The sequence below is a fragment of the Natrix helvetica genome, assembly GCF_964273705.1.
Source record: "Natrix helvetica genome assembly, chromosome: 3".
NCBI lineage: Eukaryota > Metazoa > Chordata > Lepidosauria > Squamata > Natricidae > Natrix > Natrix helvetica.
Window position 1 is genome coordinate 83,794,367 of NC_138549.1, and position 23,352 is coordinate 83,817,718.

Sequence of the window (23,352 nt, forward strand, 5' to 3'; positions counted from 1 at the left end):
GGCAGGCATGTGGGCCCTTCGGAGCACTGTACCGGAATGGTACCTGGTGCTCCCAGCAGGCACTGGTACGCCCATACCGGGGCATACCGGTTGTATTCAATTCAATTCAATTTCAATTTATTAGCACTTATAGACCGCCCCCTCTCCCGAAAGGGACTCGGGGCGGTGTACAGTCCATGTCAAAGAACAAAATTAAAACAATTAAAATTACTACAAGGAAAATATATATATACAAATATAAAATGGATAGATGCATAAGAGGAGGATAAAAGATGTGCAGGACTGTATTGCTAATAAATAATTAAAATAAACAAACATTAAGATCCCAATACCCAATAAAATTAAGACTAGAATAATACCCTTAAAAACCAGTAAAATATAAATGCCAGGAGATAGGCGTTGAAATTATGCCAGGCCAGCCAGTCGAAACAGGTGAGTCTTTAGTTTCTGCCGGAAGGAGCGGAAGTCGGTGGTGGTTCTGATGTCGGGGGGGAGGTCATTCCAGAGGGTTGGGCCCATCACAGAGAAGGCCCTACTCCTTGGCGTCGCCCGCTGGCATTGCCTAGCGGACGGCACCAGGAGAAGCCCCTCTCTGTGAGAGCGAATTGGCCGCTGGGATGTATGTGGGAGGATGCGATCCCGCAGGTAACTGGGCCCTATGCCATGGAGCGCTTTAAAGATGGTGGTCAAAACCTTGAAACGCACCCGAAAGACCACAGGCAGCCAGTGCAGCTCACGCAGGAGCGGTGTCACATGGGAGTACCTGGTACTCCCCATGACCACCCGCGCGGCTGCGTTCTGGACTAGCTGCAGTCTTCGGGCGCGTCCCAAGGGAAGCCCCATGTAGAGAGCGTTACAGTAGTCCAGGCGAGACGTCACCAGTGCATGAGTGACCGTGCGTAGGGCATCCCGGTCCAGGAGGGGGCGCAATTGGCGCACCAGGCGAACCTGGTGGAACGCCCCCCTTGCCACGGCTGCCACATGATCGTCCATTGACAGCCGGGCATCTAGGAGGACGCCCAAATTGCACGCCCGTTCCACAGGGGGCAACTGCTCGCCCCCTATGGTCAGCGTTGGAATTAGCTGACTGAACCGAGGTGCCGGTAGCCACAGCCACTCAGTCTTGGAGGGGTTGAGTTTGAGTCTGTTGTCCCCCATCCAGACCCCGACGGCTTCCAAACACCGGGACATCACTTCGACAGCCTCACTGGGGTGGTTTGGGGTTGAAACGTACAGCTGAGTATCATCAGCGTAGAGGTGGTACTCAACCCCAAAACCACGGATGATCTCACCCAGCGGCTTCACATATGTGTTGAACAGGAGGGGCGAGAGGACCGACCCCTGTGGCACCCCACAAGTGAGTGGCCTCAGGGTCGACCTCTGCCCCCCCGTCAACACACATTGCAACCGGTCGGAGAGGTAGGAGCCGAACCACCGTAAAACGGTGCCTCCGACTCCCATCCCCTCCAGCCGGCGCAATAGGATACCATGGTCGATGGTATCAAAAGCCGCTGAGAGATCTAATAGGACCAGGATAGAGGAGCAACCTCTATCTCTGGCCCTCCAGAGATCATCAACCAGCGCGACCAAGGCTGTCTCTGTGCTGTGTCCGGGTCGGAAGCCGGACTGGCGTGGGTCTAGATATTCGGATTCGTCAAGGTGTTGTGGAAATTGCTGCGCCACCACATTCTCAACAACCTTCGCTAAAAAAGGAAGGTTGGAGACTGGATGATAATTAGCCAGCTCCATTGGGTCCAATGAAGGCCTCTTGAGTAAGGGCCTCACCACCGCCTCTTTCAAGGCAGTTGGTAAGGATCCCTCACCCAATGAAGCGTTCACCAGGCCCAGAAGCCAGCCTCGTGTCACCTCCCAGGATGCCAGTACCAGCCGGGAGGGGCACGGGTCCATTAAACGTGGTGGGCCGCAGCCGTCCACGCACCCTGTCCAAATCCTCGGGGGCAACCGAGTCAAACTCCTCCCAGAGTGGTCTTACAAGACTCACTGTTGACGGCTCGTCCGTGCCACTGGAGGGGGCCCATCCGCTCCGGATCTGAGCGACTTTGTCCTGCAGATATTCCCCAAACTCCTCTGCTCTACCCTGCAAGGGCGCCACCCGTGCCCCCTGTGATAGGAGGGAGCGGGTCACCCTAAACAGGGCGGCAGAGCGGTTATCTGCGGACGCAATAAGAGCGGCACAATGTCTACGTTTGGCCGCTCTCAATGCCACAAGGTAGGTCCGTAAATAGGATCTTACCTGTGTTCGATCAGACTCGGAGCGTGAGGACCTCCACCTGCTCTCTAGACGTCTCCTATGGCGCTTCATCGCCCTCAGCTCCTCGGTATACCAAGGGGCTCGGGCGGATCGCTGCCACAGGAGAGGTCGCAAAGGCGCAACCCGGTCCAAGGCCCCAGCCACCGCCATATTCCAGGCAGCCACTAGGTCCTCCGACCGAGCGCGGGTCAGGGCTACAGGTAGCGGCCCAAGCTCCGTCTGGAACCTCTCCGGTTCCATCAGGTGCTTGGGGCGGTACCAGCTTGGACGAGCTGGCTCCGCCTCCTCGCAGTGAGGGGTAGCGACAGGGAAGTTGAGCCGGAGACATGAGTGATCTGACCATGACAGGGGAGTAATAACTAGGTCCCCTATTCCCAGATCACTCGTCCACTGTTCAGATACAAAAACAAGGTCCAGTGTGTGACCACCCTCGTGTGTGGGGCCCTGAATTAATTGGGTCAGGCCCATGGCTGTCATGGAAGCCATGAACTCCCGAGCCACCTCAGATGCTGCTCCCGTCGACGGCAGGTTGAAGTCACCCATGACCATAAGCCTGGGGATCTCAACTGCCGTCTCTGAGATCAGCTCGAGGAGCTCGGGCAGGGCCGCTGATGTATAGCGAGGAGCCAAGTATACAATCAGCAGGCCCAACTGCCTCCCTGGGCCCCATTTAACACCTAGGGACTCACAACCGGGTATCTGAGGAACAGTGAACTCTCTCGGTTCTAGACTCTCCCGAATAACTACCGCCACCCCGCCACCCTTACCCAGGGCCCGGGGCTGATGGAATGCCCGGAAACCTGGTGGGCACATTTCCACGAGGGGTAAGCCACCCTCGTGGCCCAACCAGGTCTCCGTTATCCCTGCAAGGTCCAGCTCCCCCTCGGAGATCAACTCACTAATGAGGGGGGCCTTGTTGGTTACGGACCTTGCGTTGCACAGCATCAGCCGCATGCCCTGGCCCTGTAGTTCCTGACCACCCAGTCTGCGGGGGTTGGTACAAACGACCGGGCGTAGCCAACAGCCACTGCAGTCATTCCACAACCCAGTACATGTGAAAAATCTCATGCTTGATTCCCTTAAGTTAGCAGTTCGTTTCAATAAATATTCAGCTGCCAGCTGGGAGTAGCGAACAGGGATATCCGCAGAGGCAGATCTAATGGACCTTGGCAACAGTTGATTTCCTTTACATACTGTTGGCCTTTCGAGAAATATTCATTATCCCGAATATCCGTGTATAGGGATTTCCATTTTACCTGAGGCATTTCCAGAGCTTTCATTATAGCTGAGAAGGCATACAGATCCCCCATGGAGTCTTTCAGTTCGACTGCAACCTGGATAATCCTGTTTAATGTTGCAACACGCTCTTCTAAATTTCCCGTGCAGCCAAGAATATCCACCGCAATGCCTATTGCCATTGTAGTATGCCTGGAGAGAAAAGAAATTGGGTGTAGTCAGGGCTACCAAAAAGATGCTACACTCCCTCTGAATTCAAGCAAAAAAAAAAAAAAAGGATCTGGGATCTTGGCATCACTATATTCCCATTATCATTTTGATGAGAAGTTGGGTAGATTGCAGGGATGACACAAAATATATTTTTCTCATATTTTATCTATATCCTAAATTATTGTATTCTATTCCAATTTCATTTTAGACTGTATTTTATTCCAATTCCACTTTAAATTGTATTTTATTCTAATTCCATTTTAAATTATGCTTTATCAAATTTTAGTCATCATTTGTTTCTGGAAATCTGCCTTTTGATATGGCCCAAGGGCTAATCCATAAAGACTCAATGTCAATCTGGATTTGGATTTGGATGAGAAGAAGCAAATCAGCACAGCGAATTAATGCACACCTGCCAAGTCTAAGGTTCTTAAGTGTTTAAAAAAAAGGCGTATTTTCAATTGATTTAAAATTGAGTATTGAGTAATTGACCTGTTTGATTTATACAGTTATGACAAACAGTATTCCTCCTCTGCTTCAGGTATCATAGCACAGATTCAAACAAGCTATTGGTGGACTTTTGTAAATGTTTGCAATATATTAAAATAATGAACTTGATTTAAATTCAGTTCTCTTTTAAAATTGAATCACTGTTGATTTGGACTTAGATCCTTTGATTTCATGATTACGCTCCTGTAGTTTTCTGGGCAACAATGTGAAACTGATTTACCACTCTCTTCTTCTGAACTTCCTAGATGGCACTCATGGTCCTTTCTTCTGATTTCCCATCTAAGTGTTAGCCAACCCTCCCCTCTGCTTAGCTTTTTCAGATTAACCAAGATTGGATAAGTGCTGCCACCTAGCTGGAAACGTCACTCTATGGAGATCCACAGAAATCAATGCAAATTAGGCTTCATTGTCTTAAATGCAATATGAATCCCATAGATCAGTGATGGTTATCCTTTTCGGCACCGAGTGCCGAAACTGGAGTATGCGCGTGTCTTAGCGCCACAACCCAAAAGAGAGAAGCTGCCCAGTGCACTTGTGCGTGGCGACTAGCTGGTCTTCCAGGTTCCATCGCGTACATGCGCACCATCCAGCTGTTCTCTTTTGGGTTTCGGTGCGCACATGTGAAGACCAGCTGGCTGGTGCACATGCGCACGCTGGAACGCGGAAGAGAGCAGCTGGCGATGGTGTGCATGCCCACAGAGAGGGCTCTGCGTGCCACCTCTGGCACGCATGCCATAGGTTCGCTATCACACCCATAGATCTATGGCAGCTATGAATAAACATGAATCTAAGTTAACTCTTAAATTTTTCCCGTGCAATTATCCAGAATATATTTTAATAAGATTTGAATACCAATTAAATTCTGCAATGAAACAATAGCCCCTCGGAAAAAGGAGTGGTTAGACCTCAAGGTGAAGATCAGCATCAGTTCAACCCTTTCTGGCCAATGCAAAAGCTTCCATAAGCCTTCCCTTCCCCCCCATTGGTGGGGGAGAATTTTTTGGTTTGTGTATACTGCTTAGGAAATTAGAGGCTTTAGAGTCAAAGGCTCTAAAATCCTTCTGGCTTTCCATTATGCTTTAGGTAAATAGTTCTGAAGCTGAACTTCAATAGTTTTCTCCCACTGAGTGCAAAGAGGAATTTTTGTTATCTTTTTTATTCTTGAAGGAAATGAAAGAGAGAGGCAACCTCTAGCCCCTCCCTTCCATTCTGCTGCTTGCTGGCTGGCATATATTCGTTTCTTTAGTGTCTCTCATGAAATAGCCATGGATTTTCACAATACAAGGTGATTGGCATGATACACTCATATCAACCTAGTGCTGTGCTCCACATTGTACAGCTAGTGCCTTTCTGATGACCTGGGAAAGGTTGAATGTTGTTATCTTGGCATAGGGAAGCCCTACTCCTAATGAACAAAATCCCCTAATATGCAGGTTTCTATGTTTCCAGAATGAGGAACAACCTTGATGGACATAGCCTTCATCCTAGGGAAGATCTTGTCCTTTAAACAATCTCATCCATAAGCTCCATTTGATCGCAATAGCACTTAGACTTATATACCACTTTACAGTGTTTTAAAGAATCAGAATATTGCCCCCAACAATTTGGGTCCTCATTTTATCCACCTCGGAAGGATGGAAGGCTGAGTCAACCTTGAGCCCGATGAGATTTGAACTGCCAGACTGCAGGCAGCCGGCAGGCAGCAGAAGTAGCCTGCAGTACGGCGCACTAACCACCGCCCCACCGCCCCACCGTGGCTCATAAGTGTTGCTACACTGTTCTAAACATGAAGAAAGAATAATGCAGCTGTCCAAGGTGTCTCAAGGTGAGTTCTCTTATGGCACAGCAAGAAAAGGACAACTACGGGTAGTCCTCAACTTATGACCACAATTGAGCTCAAAATGTATGTGGCTAAGTGAGAAATCGATTAAGTGAGATTTCTCCCATTTTGCAACTCTTCTTGTCATATTTGTTAAGTGAATCCAATTTCCCCATTGATTTTGCTTGCCAGAAGGTTGCAAAATGGGATCACATGACCCCAGGACACTGCAACTGTCATAAATGTGAGGCAGTTGTCACGTATCTGAATGTAAATCACACGGCCATCAGGATGCTGCAATAGTCATAAGTGTGAAAAATGGTCATAAGTCCCCTTTTTCAGTGTGGTAGTAACTTTGAATGGTCACTAAGCGAACTATTGTAAATCAAGGACTACCTGTATCTGCCAAAAAGAATATCATACAAGGGGACGTCTCTGGAAGCAGGACCACTATCATGTCTCCCCTGGTCCTTCTTTCTATTAAACTAGACATACCCAGTTCCTGCAACCGTTCTTCCTATGTTTTAGTCTCTAGTCTCCTAATCATCTTTGTTGCTCTTCTCTGTACTCTTTCTAGAGTCTCCACATCTTGTTTTACATCGTGGCGACCAAAACTGAATGTAAGAGATCTATGCAGTACAAGCTATTAGACCTCAGGTCTTGATATGCAAACGCTCTCTCTCTCGCTCGCTCTTTTTTACTGCTTAACAAACATAAATTTTTAAAATGTTGTGCCTTCAGATAAACATTGACTCCTGGTGGCTGCCTGGCCTAGTCTCTGCAATTTTCTTGCCAAGATTTCAGAAGGGGTTTGTCCTTGCCGCCTTCTTCCTAGGCTGAAAGAGACAGACTGGTCCCACTTCACCCAGCTGGCTTCGTGCCTAAGGTAGGACTAGAACCCCCAGTTTCTAACCTGATGCCTTAACCCAGAGGTGTCCAAACTTGGGAACTTTAAGACTTGTGGACTTCAACTCCCTGGGGAATTCTGGGAGTTGAAGTCCACAAGTCTTAAAGTTCCCAAGCTTGGACACCCCTGCCTTAACCACTGCGCTAAACTGGCTCTCTTAACAAGCGTATTTATAATGAAATGTTCTAAGGGAAGTGTGGCTCTTATGTTATCAGGGCCCTATTTTAAATTCTGACGTAAATATGGGCATCATCAGGCTCATCATTCCCAAACTCCAAAGCCCTGATAGATTTTGTATGCCCCGATAGGATGCATGGGCGGTTTCAGTGTTTAGTCCCGGTTACTTGGGAATCATAAGGAACCTGCTCTGATTGTATTCAGAAACACGGGAAAGGTCTACCCCCCCCCCGGGAACTGCCCACTTGGCAGGTTTCGTGATTGTGGCCCTCGAAGAAAGCCTCCTCGCGACAACTCAACGTTGCTGAGAGAAACACAGCGGCAGTGCTCACCTTTCAATTAGATCCAGGCGCAGTTGGTGTCCGTAGGGCAAGGTAATCAGTTCCAAGCCTGATTTCACTCCCATGATCCTCCTCGTCTCTTCGGAGACTTCAAGTATCCTAGCAACCTGACAGAGGCAAATGTGCAAACAAAAGAAAGCCGAGTGGAATCAAAGCGGCCCAGACATTAACCCGCATTAATCCCAGGCGCTCTGCAAGCCCAGGAAGCCTTTTCTGTGAGGGGGACACCCCCTTTGCTGATGGAATGCCTCCAAGGCCATTCCCAAAAGGAGCCACTATTGATGCATCTCGAGCTGCAGTTTTATCCCCTCCGCTGGAAGACCTTTCTAGATTTAAAAGGCTCCCTTTGCCGCTTTCTGCACAATGTAGAATTTTAACAAAGATGTGGTCTGGCCAAACCAGCTTTTGTCCTAGTCAGCCTTTGCTTCTTGGCTCCTGCTTCCTCCCCCCACCCCCCCCACCATGGCCCACCACTCATTGACAATAACGCCAGTTCTATTCCAGGGTTTACTAATGAAACACTGAAACTTTTAGGAAAACCCATGAACGTTCTGAATGGGAGAGAAGACAAACGAAGACAATGTGTGTATTTCAAGCAGCGTTTTCTTCACAGACAAAAAGGACATAATTATCGAACAGTTTGAGTTGGTTTCTGTGGGCCAGGGATGTTTGTGGTGTGTGTGCGTGTGAAAAAGTGAACCTCCCCCTCTTTTTAAAAATATTTGTCAACATCATGCTCACAAAAAAAGATCAGGCTACACCCATTGTGAATTGGAGAGAGGCTTGTCTGAGATGATCCCTCAAGTTAGTTTCTTGGCCCAGGCTTAAGCCCTGCTTATCTGACCCATTGCCTTGATAATAGTTCTTCCTGCTGTCTTCAAAGCCATCCCCTCTGCCCTCCACATACACACACACAAAGGGGCAGAACTTTGATCACACAATCCCAACCGCCACCTTGACACTTCCTGCAGATGCCTCAAATATGAGCTGGGTTTTGTCAATCCTGCACTAGCAGGCATAAGTGCAGCTTTAATCTTCTTGCCTGCTCCTGCCAGAGACCCCTGGTCCAGTTCCCCTGCCCATCACCTTTTCTACCCAATGACCTATTGAACTCAACAGCTGTGTCCTGCCCCCTCCCCATGAGCTGATACTTAAGGAGACAGCTTTGCCCTCCATCACGTAGGGGTGAACTCCCCCCTCCCCAAATGATCGTTCTGTTACCGCTAGTGTTCCTAACTGGGTCAATGCTTCAGGAAGGAAAAAGAATAGCTTGTTGTAGAAACCCCCAAACCAGTGTTAAATAAGCTGATGAATTAATTCCCGGGGGATGGTGGTTACATTTGACTCCAAACTGACGAAGTCATGCACAAGTTAAACTAATTCCAGGCAATCTCAGTTGTGACATGGAAACATCTACTACACCCAATCAATTAATCTATTTCCCTTAGCCCAAGAAAAAGTGTTGGAGAGAAAGCGTACCAGATACATTGAGCCTCCCCATTACAAAACTCACTGCCAAGACCTGGGATTACAGAACATATACCCAAATATTAAAGAGCTACTGTGGGATTGGTCCTTGCTCTACTGTTCAATTATGTTTTAGCCTGAGTGTGCTTCTGCTCCCAGCAGCTCTTCGGAGAAAAGCAGTGAATGGTAGGAAGAAATGTGTATAAAGGTAGCAAGATGAACTTGATGGTAATATGCCACAGCAACAACAGCTAAAACATTTTAAATCCAGAATATCCACATAACATTTGGAAGGAGCTCACATAGAAATTTTCCCAATTCACTGACGTATAAGGAAGAGGGGGAAGGGACAGGGCGAGAAGAAAGAGGCAATCTAGCTCCATCAGGCCTGCAAAATTCTGTTATTATGGCCAACCTCAATAAAAGTAGTCTGGACATTCTGTGCAGTTGTTTCCGTGGTCTGGTTTATCTAATGCAGCTGACAAAATGCTGCCTTTGGGATATGAGAAAATTACAATTTAAAACACTCTGGACAATTGCACACCATTCATTTCCTCTTGCCAATCATTACAAAATGCTAAATTTAGAGCATGGGATGGATGGAAGGATATCTTTTTGGAATGCATGCTTTTAAAATTTTTATAGTTTGGAGCATCAACTGCCTGGAGGTTGGGTGGGAAAAGAGGGGGGGGAGTGGGGTTTATAAGACAAAAAATGTCATCCAGAGTTCAGTAAAATTCAGTTAATGAGGCACAGTAATTCTAGACTAAAAGTCTCATCTCATGTTTGTCCCAAGAGCATCTTGTCTGCAAGTTCCAGACCTGTGATTATCATATTAGGTCTGATCTCTTGAGCCATCAAGTCTTCCAGCCTTGCAGGCTTCAATTAATCTTCCCCAATCAGTTTTTGGCTTCTTTAAAATCTTCAGTATCTGCATCCATGTTGTTGTTGTTTTATCTCTTCATTTGGATATGTATAATTATGCAACATTTGAGACTTAGAATAAAAATCTATTACAAATCGATTAACTTTCCATAAGTTTTCCTTCTCTCAATCTTCTCATGTTTTCCTCTGGAATTTACTGTCTTCTGCCCTTTCTTTCCCCATAGTTCTGTGACTGGCCTTCAACCCCTTCATCTGAATTATACATAATCCAATAATCCAATGCACTATCCTCCTGCTCAAAAATGTCACTCTCCTTTTGCAAGCATTTTCCAGGCCTGAAAGGAATGTTTTCACTAAAATATAGGTAAATGCATGTAAAAGATGGGATGCCCAAAAGAGGGCACCAACTGGAAGATTCACTTAAAGGGCTTAAAATCCTTGAACTGATCTTGTTGCAGAGGTATATGTGTCTCACTGCACTACAGTCTCAGGTCATAGATAAAACAAACCCTCTTCTCCTTAGCTTTGCTGACTGGAGATAATGGCAATTGCAATTCAAGACTTAGGAAAGACATCAGTTTGAGAAAGCTCTTCTCAAGGTACATGTTGCAGGAGTTTTCCAAAATTAAGCCAATCTGGATGGCATCAGTACCTAGATGGGATACCACAGGGGTGCTCTATTTACACGGACACTTGCATGGTGGCAGGAGGGGTACAAGTAGAACAACTAACCAACTGGACGATTAGACATATTTATTCTATGATGGAGGAAAAGCAGGGGTCAGGCAAAGCTGATAAAGATCAAATGGCAAGGTTAATTATTCAAGAGAAGAGTATCCATTAACTTATGTCAGAATTCACTTAAGAGAAAACAGCAAAACACATTTACTGCATTGCTAAATGCAAGGAGAAAGCAGGGAGTACGCATCAACAGATGTGCTTCAAGAAGTTCATTAAGGCACAGTAAATCAGATAACTCCTGTTTGGGTCAAGCATTTCTCCCTGACAAAGAAAAATGCCGGTTTTAACACTGACAAGGAATCAAGCACACCAAAACACATTGGATCCTTAAAAATCCAGTGGGTTTTTTTTTTAACGTTAGCTTTCTGGATTTCGTTAGTCTGCTGTCATCTGGACTTTCTACATTTTGCCACATGTTTCCATCCCAACTACAATAAAGATGGTTGAGTTTAGACTGTAATTCTGGATTGGTTTCCAATTTCCCTTCTGCAAACTTAAAGGCTCTTTCAATTTCCCAAAGAAAGGAACTGTGCTTTTTTTTAGAAGACAGTGATTTCCCCTGATCATTCTTTGCTTTTTAAGTCTACCCTGTCTATCAGCTGTTCTTGAGAATCTTCAAGTGTAGTGAACACTATTATATAGGTGGCTGACACAATCTCACTCCACAACAAATCAGATTCAGCTTGAATAGGAAGGTGGAATGTGAATATATCATTTCTCACTCATCATACTAATCTCCCCTGCAAGATACATTGGACTTCATCAGATGATGGGTATTTTCAGTAGTGACCCCTAACTCTACTGGTCCTTAGAAAGTAGTAAAATCACTACTGTTCCAGCAGGAATTTGGTCCTTATTTTAACATAATGGTGTCTAGGAAGTTTCAGGTTGTTTCCTAGGGATATTTTAATACTTATAGTGGGCCTTAGATTGTACTTTTCTTTTTTATCTTTTTTATGCTTATCTAAATTTGGGGAGGCTAGAAATACTGCCAAATCAAATAGTTAATCAGTGTAGTATTCATTGCAAAATTGATTCTTTTAGCTTCCCGTAAAGCTTTCCCCACAAGCGTTGGGAGAAGATTAGGTGGCACATTAACACCGATGGACGTCAGGTCGTCACTGTTTTTAATGTTTTATGTTTTAACTGGTTGTGGTTTTTTTATAGCTTTAAAATGATTTTTGATTTCTTTTCATCTTCGGTCGGAGCCTCCCAGAGTTGGCTGAAAGATGGGTGGCTATAAAAATGTTTTCAATAAGCAGGTAAGACTGATGTTGTTGACCAACAACGATGTAGTTGTATGCGCGCTTTTCTTTATAAGGCCCATGTTTCTCTAAAAACATATATAAGAATTAGAAGCCATCAATGTATATTGGAGATCCTGTGCAGGATTGCCACGGGGGGGATTCACTCTCAATAAATGCCTTTGAAGGAAAGAAAAGCATTTAGGCATTCCACCCATAATCCTAATGACAGTCATATATTGCAGCATTAGCTTAATAGGCAGCATCAACCTCATTAGGGACCTAACCCTCCCTCGGCTGCAGGTGGGTTGCACTAGATGTCATTAGTAATATTATTCCTGCCTTCCTTAATAATGGGTCCAGTGGGCTATTGTGTTTAAGTGATCTCATCGAGAGACCCCTCCTGGGACCATGACAAACACAATGTCAGGAAACAGACGATTCCTCTCCACTCAATTTAAGTGGCCCGTATATATAGATTGAAGCCACCAAATGGAGGGCTCTAAGTGATGAGGAAGAGAACAGAAGAAGGTCTTTTCAAGCCTAAGTGCACAGGATCACAGCTGAGGCCAACATGATTTCGACAATCCAGACAGACGGCTGCTTTTAATAAGTCTCTAATACTTTTAGGGAAAGGAGGTCAAAAGAGTGCTACTAAAGGCTACGACATCAAGAAGCGTGATCTTTTCAGGAAACTGGGCAAAAGCGGGTTGACATTTAGGAGATTATCTGACAGAGACTCAAAGGAATAAGTAATTTTCACCTAAAGGTAGCATGGAAGATACATCACTGCAACAAGGACTATATTTAATTCCTCACCTTCCTTGACTCAGTTATTCTAGATACTTTAGGGCAGGCATGTCCAAAGTCCGGCCCGGGGGCCAAATGTGGCCTGTTTTCAAATTTCGAGTGGCCTGCAGCCTCTTCTCCCCGGCGGAGTTATTTGTTTAGTCTTTCATAAAATAGTTCATTTGCATTTAATGTTAACGGTTCAAAGAAGGTCAGGCTGAATGGTCGGCCCCACACATTTTCACCTCATCAAATCTGGCCCTCCTTGTTTCACGTTTGAACACCCCTGCTTTAGGGTAACCTTTCCCAGGTTGAGTTGGATTATAGCTTCCAAAATGTTCCAGCCATCACATGCAATTTTCATTGCCTGCATGGAATTCTGGGAGTTGTAACTGAACATGTTTGGAGGGCGCCAGGTTAGAGAAGGTTGCTTAGCATGTTTCCAAGCAAGTTTCCACAACTGATTTCTCCATCATTTGGGGGAATCAGTCTGCTTCTCTGGATAGACACCAGGTTGCCACAGTATTATGAGAACTGAAGTCTAGCAGATTTGAAGAGCATCAGAATGGGAAAAACTAGACTCATCATAGCTATGAGGCTTGCTCTCTGTCAGCTTCGGAAACCCTTCCAAATTTGATCCTGGAAATACCTACACCAGCAATTATTCTCACATTATCTTAGAAAGAAGAAGTGAAGAAGATGTTGGATAACCATTTGTCTGAAGTGGTGTAGGGTTTCCTGCCTGAGCAGGAGGTTGGAAACTAGAAGACCTCCAAGATCCCTTCCAACTCTGTTATTATTCTATTCTATTCTAAAATCTCCTAGGAAATTTCAAGAAGAGATAGTAATTTAAGCATAAATTTGATAAGGCCTTTTTTAGTTTCTTGCCAAGAATAAAAATTGCTCGTTGTTGGTTGACATTCCTGTAACTTTCCTATTAATATCTAAGATGAAGAACAAACATCCCCACAAAAATATGGAGGGTAGGAAACAGAGCGATTGGGTTCTATGAGATACTCGAACTGAAGGCAAGAAAAGCAATTTATTTTTTCATTCCACCAAATTCCTCCAAAGGCAACCAGCTCCAGTGGACCTGTTACTTCAAAAGCAGGTCCACTAGAGGGCACACTTAACATTCCAGTGGACACTGGATTGCTTAATTGGCTTTGAACTAAATGCATTCTGGACAAGTTATATCAAGAAATTAGGCTTTATCAAGTTAAGGAAAGATTAGAATTCAGACAAGAATTTTCTCCCTCCTTTCAAAGAGCTTTCTCCCTTATCCTTATGTTCCCTCCTTATTGACGGATTGCCTGTTTGGCTGATTTGCAAGTTTCCTTTCTTTACAATATACAGCATTTAAGAGGAAAAAAAAACAGTTTGAAGAGTATCAAATCCAGACCCCCGTTTTGAGATAGGAACTTATGGTCTGGTTCACCCATCATGCTAAATCTGCTTATTGAATAAATCAAAGCTGTTTGGGCTCAGCTACAGTATTGTGAACCATGAAAAATAGTTTATAAACCACTACAGATAGATTCATTCAACATCACAAACCAAACAAAAACACATAATGGCTTCCTAAGGTACGGGGGAGGGGGGGGAGTTGGTTTCCAAATTAGCCTTCTGGGATAATGTCCAGACTTACTCACATGTTCATCTCATCCCTTTTGCGCAAGGAGAGGGCCATTTCTCAAATAACTACCAATATATTTTATATTGGTATAGTAAAGATTCCCCTCGCACATATGTGCTAGTTGTTCCCGACTCTAGGGGGGCAGTGCTTATCTCCGTTTCAAAGCCGAAGAGCCAGCGCTTATCCGAATATGTCTCCATGGTCATGTGGCTGGCATGACTAAACGCTGAAGGTGCACGGAACGCTGTTACCTTCCCACCAAAGGTGGTTTCTATTTTTTCTACTTGCATTTCTACATGCTTTCGAACTGCTAGGTTGACAGAAGCTGGGACAAGTAACAGGAGCTCACTCCGTTACGTGACGCTAGGGATTCAAACAACTGACCTTTCTGACTGACAAGCTCAGCATCTTAGCCACTGAGTCACCGTGTCCCTTTATATTGGTAGTTATTAATAAAAACAATATACCAGATTTACTATTCTTAATCCAGTTGTGTCTTTGGCCATAGCCGCAGTTTAAATCGGCAACAGAACTAATCCTCTGCTCAATACTTTGAGAGATATGTCCACCTTCAGCACGCTGCTGTCCTCTGATGATTATTCAGGATCACCCTTCAATTTGTAATCTGACCAGCTCTACAACTTCTGCAGCTTCTGCATAGAGACTTGATCCTTCATTCAGCATGCAAAAGCAGATATTGGTTGGCATACCACATTCTCAGAATATCCCTCCCTAGAGGAGTTTGCCTGAGGCTCCTCTTTCCATCACTTATTCTGTATATAATAAAAACCTGGGCCTTTTCTTGCCGATTTTGTTTTTGGTTGGATCAATTGTTAGTGCTATTTGTGTGTGCTTGGCACTTACTTTACGTGATTCTGGAATGGGCCATACGTTGTGTTAATGTTATTAATGCATAGGTAAATGTATATTTAGAGTGTGCAATATTCTAAAGCCAGAATACGTTTGCTTCTAGCTGTGCATGAAACAGAACACGAGATTAGCCGCTGGTCTGATTTAATATGGCTGTTTCAACCACCACCCACCTTGTTGAAATTAAAAATAGAGGTTTTACCTTGCAGTCCATCTTTAGTATATGCTGGGCAATGACCTTTGCATCGTTGTTCACAAACAGCTCTTTCACTCTCTTTAACATTGTGGTCTCCAGGGGCTTATTTTCCAGGGGAAGAAGTTTTGACTCAAAATGGTTTGGCCTGAAACCAGAGACCTTCTCAATGGCAGGTGTGACAAAGATGGGACACTCTTTGCTTATCTCCGGCTGAGCTGTGTGTGGATCCACAGAACTCTGCAAAGAGTCACTGTCATCCAGGATCAAGGATGAATGTGTCCCATTGTCCTTAGTTGTCAGATGCTCTACAAAGCTGTCTGTCTGACATAAAGGTTGCTTTGTTGGCCTGCCCTCTGTGGGAAGAGCTGCATTCAGTTCACAATAGAGGACTTCCAAGCCTTGCAGGGGCCTCAGAAATGGCAGTTTACTGGGCTTCGGAGGAGGTCTCAAATGAAGTTGGCTGTCAGACCCCCTGAGGGCATCACTAATCTGCAACTCTGAAGCAAATCTCCGGAACACCAGGGGGCTCAGATTAGGTTCACTGCCAGTTCTAAAAGCCGGAGACTTCCTACAAGGACTATTTTCAGTTTCCATTCCTTGGGAAGGATATCTTGAACCTGAAAAGTAAAGGGTAGGACAAAAAGAAGTGTCACATTGCTATTTAAGGTATCAAATTGAAGGTGACCAAAGCTTGATCATAAAGTCAAAGAAAGGGGGGGGGGGATTCCTAAAGTCCCTTGCCAGAATACTCATAGCCATGCTATTTCTTGAGAAGTGGAGCAGACCTACTCCCGTGTCTACTATTCTGCCTGACTTCAGGATATGGTATTACTCTTTAACAAGGCAATTTCACTGGTGAACAGATTTCACATCACAACTCAAGGTTGTGATAGCAGTAGGCTGCACTCTGCAGAGATACCAAAGAAAAAGGGAGGGCTGAGAGACACTCTAGGAAGAGGAATCTAAATACAGGTAGTCCTCAATTTACAACCGTTCATTTAGTGGCAGTTCAAAGTTACAATGGCACTGAAAAAAAAGTGACTTATGAGTGTTTTTCACACTTATGACCATTGCAGCATCCCCATGGCCACATGATCAAAATTCAGATGCTTAACAACTGGTCCATATTCATGATGGTTGCAGTGTCCCGCGGTCATGTGGTCAGTTTTTGGTGACCTTTTGAGAAGCAAAATCAATGGGGAAGCTTAACAACCCTGTTACTAACTTAACAACTGCAGTGATTCACTTAACAACTGTGGGCAGAAAGGTCATAAAATTGGGCAAAATTCACTTAATAAATGTCTCACTTAGCAATAGAAATGTTGGGCTCTTTTGTGGCCGTAAGTCAAGGACTACCTATATAAAAACATAGCAAGTTTAATGAAAGGGGGGATGATATGAAAATCCTGACATTTACTCATAACATGGGTTTTCAATAACTTGGAGGCATTGGAGAAAAAAGTACGGACTGAGACTTTGAGATTTGCTTGGGCCAATTTTTGGGAGGAGAAGAGAAGAGGAGAATGGGATTCTCTTAAGCTTTGGGGTATGAACTACATACCTTCTTGCATGGGAGTGCCACATCTTTAATATGTTCCCCTACAGATATTTCATATGTGCACATAATGAGCATGCCAGCCCCATGAGCTTTCTATTTCCTCTCCACTCTGAGCCTGTCACTGGAATTTGAATGCCACATATGAAAGTTGCATAGTTGAGGGACACTTGAGTGACAAATTCCATCCATCTACATACTCTCCCCATTGACATCCCAGCTATACAAAGCAGCTGCAGTGGGAAATCACTGTGTGCCGGTAAATGAGATCTTACTGGCTGTACAGTCAGCAGTGGAAAATCTCCAGGCCTTAGAAATGGAGCTGATCTATAATTGACTCTGATGGGCCAAAGAAGAAACGAGGACTTTGTGACTCACTAAGATGAAAAGAATATTTTTCTAGAAAAGGGAAGCCGAGCATACAAGGGTTTATGAATGGAAAGAACTCCAGAGACTAGCCCCTGGGTCATCCAGAAAGCCAATGGTCTCACAGGGAGGGACTCCTCCGGGTGCCGTCTGCCAAACAATGCCAGCGGGCGACGCCCAGGAGTAGGGCCTTCTCTGTGACGGGCCCGACCCTCTGGAACGACCTCCCCCCTGACATTAGAATCATTACTGATCTCCGCTCCTTCCGTAAGGAACTCAAGACCCACCTGTTCCAATTAGCTGGCCTGACCCAATCGCAATCATGATCTAATCCCTTGATCTTCCTGACTGGTTATTTTAAATTGGGGTATTTTAATTTGGTTTTAATCATTAATTAATCTAGGCATTATTGTACAGACTTATGTTTAATTAGTTTTATGGGGTTTTGTAATTTGCTGTATATAATGTTTTTTATAATGTTTTTATTCTGTCTGTACACCGCCCCGAGTCCCCTAGGGGAGAGGGAGCGGTTAACAAATCCAATAAAGTAAAGTAAAGTAAGTAAGTCTCTAGAATATATGACAAAACTTTTAGAGTTGTTGAAGTCCAGGATTTGCCGACTGGTCCACAAGGAAAGGTTCTGGTGACATGAAAGAGACTTGGCTAAATTGCAATGTCGGCATGCAAAGTGGGAGAGACCGTCAAAGCTTTTCATCCTCTTAAAGCTGTGATGGCGAACCTATTGCCCTCTCAGAGAGCCCTCTCTATGGGTACGCGAGCTGTCGCCCCAGCTCAGCTCCACTGAGCATGCCTCCGACTGGCCAGCTGGTTTTCGGGTCTCTGCTGGGCGGGGCACGTGCGGGAGATACATGTGCATGCATGGGGTGGGGAGAATGCGGAGGGGTGCGCGTGCATGCACGGGCGCGGTGTGCATGGGGGCAGGGAGCACACGGGAGGTTGTGCGTGAATGCATGGGGTAGGGTGCATGTAGGGTGCCATGTGTGCATTGCATTATGGGTGCACACGCACTTTCAGCACGCAATTACAAAAAGGTTAGCCATCACTGTCTTAAAGTAATATGAGGCACATTCAGCCACTTTTCGTGTTCTCCTCTGTTCCTCAAAACTGTTTGGAGGAATGAATAAGGAAATGGGGGAACATTCAAACAAGGGAAGAGATACACCACAGATATACATCCCACACTACCTGTACTAGAAATAATGTTCAGGAGGAATATATCTTATTTTAACACCAGACAGCTATATTCAGATGGTAACCATTTTGTATTATGCTAAAACTATATACACTAGACTTCGCAAATTAAAAAAAAAATTCTCTCACTCTAAATAATTTATTCTATAATTAGCTTTGTTTTGCATTCCTTATTTTGCTTTTGGAAGCTTGGAAATTATCAACAGGCAGTTTAGAGAATAGTTCAATCTCTCAGCTACCTCAGAGACTGGAAGAGGAATTGCTCAAAAAACATTTTGAAGTGCAAAATGCTTTCTTGAGAAAAAAAGAAACCATAACATAAAGAGGAAATGGGAATTGGGAATGAAGTTATCACTTAATTTAAGTACTGAAGCCCACAATTCCTCTTGTTTTGCCAATTTATCATATTTTGGCCCTAAGGGTATTCCTCATGGAGATTCTCTGGACATGTTGGGATACATCTGTGAGACAGATGTTTTCTGCTACAACAAGCTTACGTAATTATCATACTCTGGAGGAAGAGGAGATGATTGAGTGAAAGACTCAGTTGCCATAGATTTTATTATTTCCTCTTTACGTTTTAGTTTTCTTTTTTTAAAGAAAAGTTGGAGATGTGTGTTCAGTATAGTTGGAGGACAAAATAAAAAGACAGTCCCTAGAATTCTTATCATTCTTTTGTTGAATTTTGTTGAATCCTGGCATGTTAATAGTGGGATTTTGTTGCCTATGTGTAGGTGAATCCAGTGACGTGCGGTGAGCTTTACGGCTGGTGAGGCTGGTGACGTCATCAGCATGAGCCACGGTCCCCTTCATGTTGACTCAGGAAGGAGGGGAATGGGACCATGTCAGCCTCCCTCCTGCGCACGTCCCAGTCCCCGCCTTCCTAAGTCAACATGAAGGGGACCGCGGAGCGCACTGACTTAGGAAGGCGGCGAATGGGACGTGCGCAAGAGGGAGGCTGGAGGGATCGCGGAGGAGGGATCGCGCAGTGTGAGCCGCAGGACAGCAGCTCACGCTTCGCGATCCCCTTCATGTTGACTCAGGAGTCAGGATGGAGGGGAATTCCCCCCCTTCCTGACTCTTGAGTCAACATGAAGGGGACCGCGGAGCGTGCTCCGTGGGACCGCGGCTCACGCTGCGCGATCCCCTTCATGTTGACTTAGGAAGGCGGGGAATGGGACGTGCGCAGGAGGGAGGCTGAGGCTAGAGGAGCCTCCTGCACACGTGGTCCCATTCCCCTCCTTCCTGACTCCTGAGTCAACATGAAGCGGACCACGGAGCGCTCCCATTCCCGACCACATGTGCAGAAGGCTCCTCAGCGCCTTTTCCCTTTTTAAAAACATTTTCATGATGAGAGCGGTGCGGCTCTGCCTCCCCTGACCGCACGTCCCTGAGGAATCCATATAGCTCTTTATGTTTATTTTTTATCTTTAAAGCAATATATGTAATAGTATTGCAATATATGAAACAACAGCTAAGAGATATCAAGATCCCCATCCTTACCATTTATTTAAGGTGAAAAGTCCTTCAAGCTGAGTTTAACTTTTGGTGTTTCTTGCCAGTTACTACTGCCTTCTTCCATAATGTTTTTCCCCCCCAAATTCTCAATCTATCCTGCAGCTCTGAAAAATCCCAGATAGTCTCCCATCTGAATAAGAAGTCCCTGCAGATTTTATTCTGCTAGTCGTTGCCAACGACAGTAGAGGGGGTGGTGCTTATCTCTATTTCGAGGCCATGAGCCAGCGCTGTCCGAAGAGGTTTCACCAGTCATGTGGTCAGTATGACATTGTGTAACACTGTTTCCTTCCCGTCAAGGTAGTATCTATTTATCTACTTGCATTTGTATGCTTTTGAACTGCTAGGTGGGCAGGGGCAAGATGAAGATCATTGTCCTGTAATGTTTGGATCTTGAATCCGGGCTGTTGGCTTTCCAAACGACAAGCTCAGTGTCTTTCTTAACTGCTGAACCATCATGCTGCTTCTGAGTACTAACCAGACCAAATTCTGCTTAACTTCCCAAAGCAACTAAGGTTGGCTAGCTTCTGTCATCTGCTGTAGCATTGTTTATTTCATCCTTTGTAGAATGTCTCTTTAACTTATTTTTGTGGTAGTTAGAAAATTCGCTTCAAATGTTAGTGGGCAAATAAGCTCCTATATAGTGCAATCCTAAAGATTTTTTACCTAAAAGTACATTGGATGAGATTTAGTCTTTAGTTCATTTAAATTGCACCATTCCCGAGACCAAAATAGGATTCAAACAGGCCATACTGTATTTATCACTAAATTAAAAACAGGAAGATAATCTGGTTAAGATTGAGCTTCTATTAGGATAAGGAATGAATGAAGAAATCCATATAGATAGACAGAAAATATATTAACAACAATCTACTGCCCCAATTCCATTTACCTTTTTAGAGTAGCCAAACATACCTATTGGCAGATAGCTTTCTGATTGATGAGTCTTTAAGGGGAATCGCTTCTCCGTCATGTGATCCAAACATGCCGGCTGGCTACCACTTTTTTCTTTGTTTCTGAAACAAGGAAGCAATTGGCACAATGTAGTTCAACTTTTGGGAGAATCTGTCTTCATCCCTCCGCATTTGATCTATTTTCTCTAATGCTCCACTGAGCTTTATTGGGTTCAAGGGAAATGCAAAGTTTCAAAGAGAGAGAAATATTGCTTTTCAGAGGCCTGCAGCAAACCTGCCCTTCAAAGCATGTCTGGATTGTTCAGGTGAGACCATAGCATGTGCAGGAAGTGGATGCTCCTCTGGGAGCAAGTAAAAAGAATTCTTGCGGCTTCAAAATTTAGAAAAGTTAACAGCATTCTGGAAATCCCTGATCTAAAGTTAATGTTAGCCTTTTCTAATGCTGGACTTTGTCTTGACCAGTGTTTCTCAAGCTTGGGAACTTTAAAAAGTGTCAGCTTCTGTCAGAGATTGCTGCAGAAATCAAATCCAGAAAGCACACACAGGTAACTGTTACAGCAGGATTCATTAACTTCTTTTTATATATAATATAACACATGAAACATATATACAATATCAAGAGCAGGTTCTTCCAATGTGGTAGAGAGAAGAGATTGGTTTCAGCTTCAGCAGCAGACTAGTTTCAGTTTTAGTTCTAAGAGCTAAGCACAGCTAAGCCACGCCCAGGCTCCTTACTGTCTCAGCTCCCATTGGCTGACCTTGTTACCATGTTTCTGCCAGTCATGAATTCTCAGACAACTTCAACTTCCAGAATCTTGGGAGTTGAAGTCCACATTTATTGAAGTCCCCAAAGTTAAGAAACACGGGTCTAAATGGACAAAGACAGATAAGTCTGTCTTTAATATTTTATTTTTGTTTAACTTCTTTGCACCAGAAACAAAATGGTGCAAAGCTTTTAAGAAATCAAGCCCTCCCTAAAGCTTTTGTTATAAGCAGTCTTGCTGGCATTTATCAAACATCCCACAATGTACAATAAACTAATCAACCCTTTGAGCCCAGCCTGCTTGTGAACCCATGCTATTGGTGTCTCAGAAGATTGGAATAATGGAATAAAGTATGGTTAAATTAGCTAGGCCAACTGGTATGAATGAACCCTACTGTGGCATCATTCTCAAACTGCAGAAGTTGGGTCAGAATATCAAAGTTGGTCTGCTTGCCCAATTATTTAAGGCAACATAACCAAAGAACAAAAACATTTGGGAAATCTGTGCACTGGATTTCTGGACATGCTTAAAATTATTTTAAATGGCTACAGACACAGAGGTAGATTAGGAAGTGCTGACCCTTTTGCATAATACAAACCTACTTTCTTGACAAGGTACTAATTAACTTGGTCTCTCTCTCTCACACTGTATATTTTTTAATGGAGAGAAGTAAAAAGAGTCCCTAGCCTTTTTCTGCCACTTGAGTGAATACAACCTTGAGATGTATTTGAAAGCAACATGGCAGGGAGCAAAGGGTTAAAGGGCTTTCCCCACCAATGGGCCCTTCAGAGCTCTCTTCCAGCTTTCAGAAAGATGATACCCTTTTGGTTCAGTTCAGTGGTGGGTTGCAATTTATTTTATTACCGGTTTGCTCGTGCGCATCTGTGATTGCGCAATGCTTCTGCACATGTGCCGTAGCTTCTGCGCCTGCACAGAAGCATCTGGACAAATGGGCAGAGCCTCCCACCGCCACTACTACTGGTTCGCCTGATCCAGGCCGAACCGGCAGCAACCCACCTCTGGTTCAGTTGCAAATCTTCTGCAGCACGTTTGAACGAAAAAGTGTGATTTTGTAAACCAATCCATAAATGTACCCCTTCTGTTCAGCACGCACCAACCCGCTCTGGTGAAACCGAGTGGCAGTACCTTAAAAGATTTCCTTTGGCTAAAGTGGACTCTCTGGCCTGCCGATTGCACATATTAAGGCTCAGCCTTTGTGGGGTTTCTACTTGTCCCTCTGGAATGCTATCTTCTCTCGGCAGGCCTGGGGAAATCCCGTATTTCTCCTCCAGGCATCTCAAAGGAACCGTTCTGTTTATGGGCTGAAATATAATCGCTCCGCTCTGCTTTGATATGGGCCTGCGATTCCCTACGTAACATCGCACCAGGCCAGGGATGGTGTCAAAGCCTTCGTCTTCAAAGTGAAACTGCACCCGGCAGTGAGCTTCGCTGAGCCGCAAGATAGTTTTATTGATCTTGAAATGCTGAGAGATGTTTTTCCACTGACAGGTAAGGACAAAATTGCCAGGACTGGAAAGAGAATCTCTAATCAAAAAGTCACCGTCTCTCTGAACGAGGCTCTCAGACACCTTTAAAAGAAAAAAGAAAGAAAAAGGCTGTTTGAAAATAAAGGAAATTATCCATTGCTGGACCCTCCAGTCAGTGTTTTTTTTCCTGGTATATTTTTAGTAAAGATATGCATACAACAATCTTCATGGCACAGTAT

At 44.6% G+C, this 23,352-nt stretch overlaps 1 protein-coding gene across 4 annotated transcripts in view; it reads right to left on the reverse strand.

The window, feature by feature from the left end:
* Positions 1-23,352, reverse strand: part of BCAR3 (BCAR3 adaptor protein, NSP family member) — a 102,301-nt gene that overhangs the window by 9,202 nt on the left and 69,747 nt on the right. For all 4 annotated transcript variants that reach the window (XM_081946043.1, XM_081946045.1, XM_081946046.1 and 1 more), the window contains 5 exons: positions 22,773-23,215; positions 20,864-20,964; positions 15,307-15,917; positions 7,464-7,579; positions 3,529-3,700 (listed from right to left, as the gene is read on the reverse strand). In XM_081946043.1, coding sequence (XP_081802169.1) covers positions 3,529-3,700; positions 7,464-7,579; positions 15,307-15,917; positions 20,864-20,964; positions 22,773-23,215 — 1,443 coding nt within the window. The remainder of the gene's footprint in view (positions 1-3,528; positions 3,701-7,463; positions 7,580-15,306; positions 15,918-20,863; positions 20,965-22,772; positions 23,216-23,352) is intronic.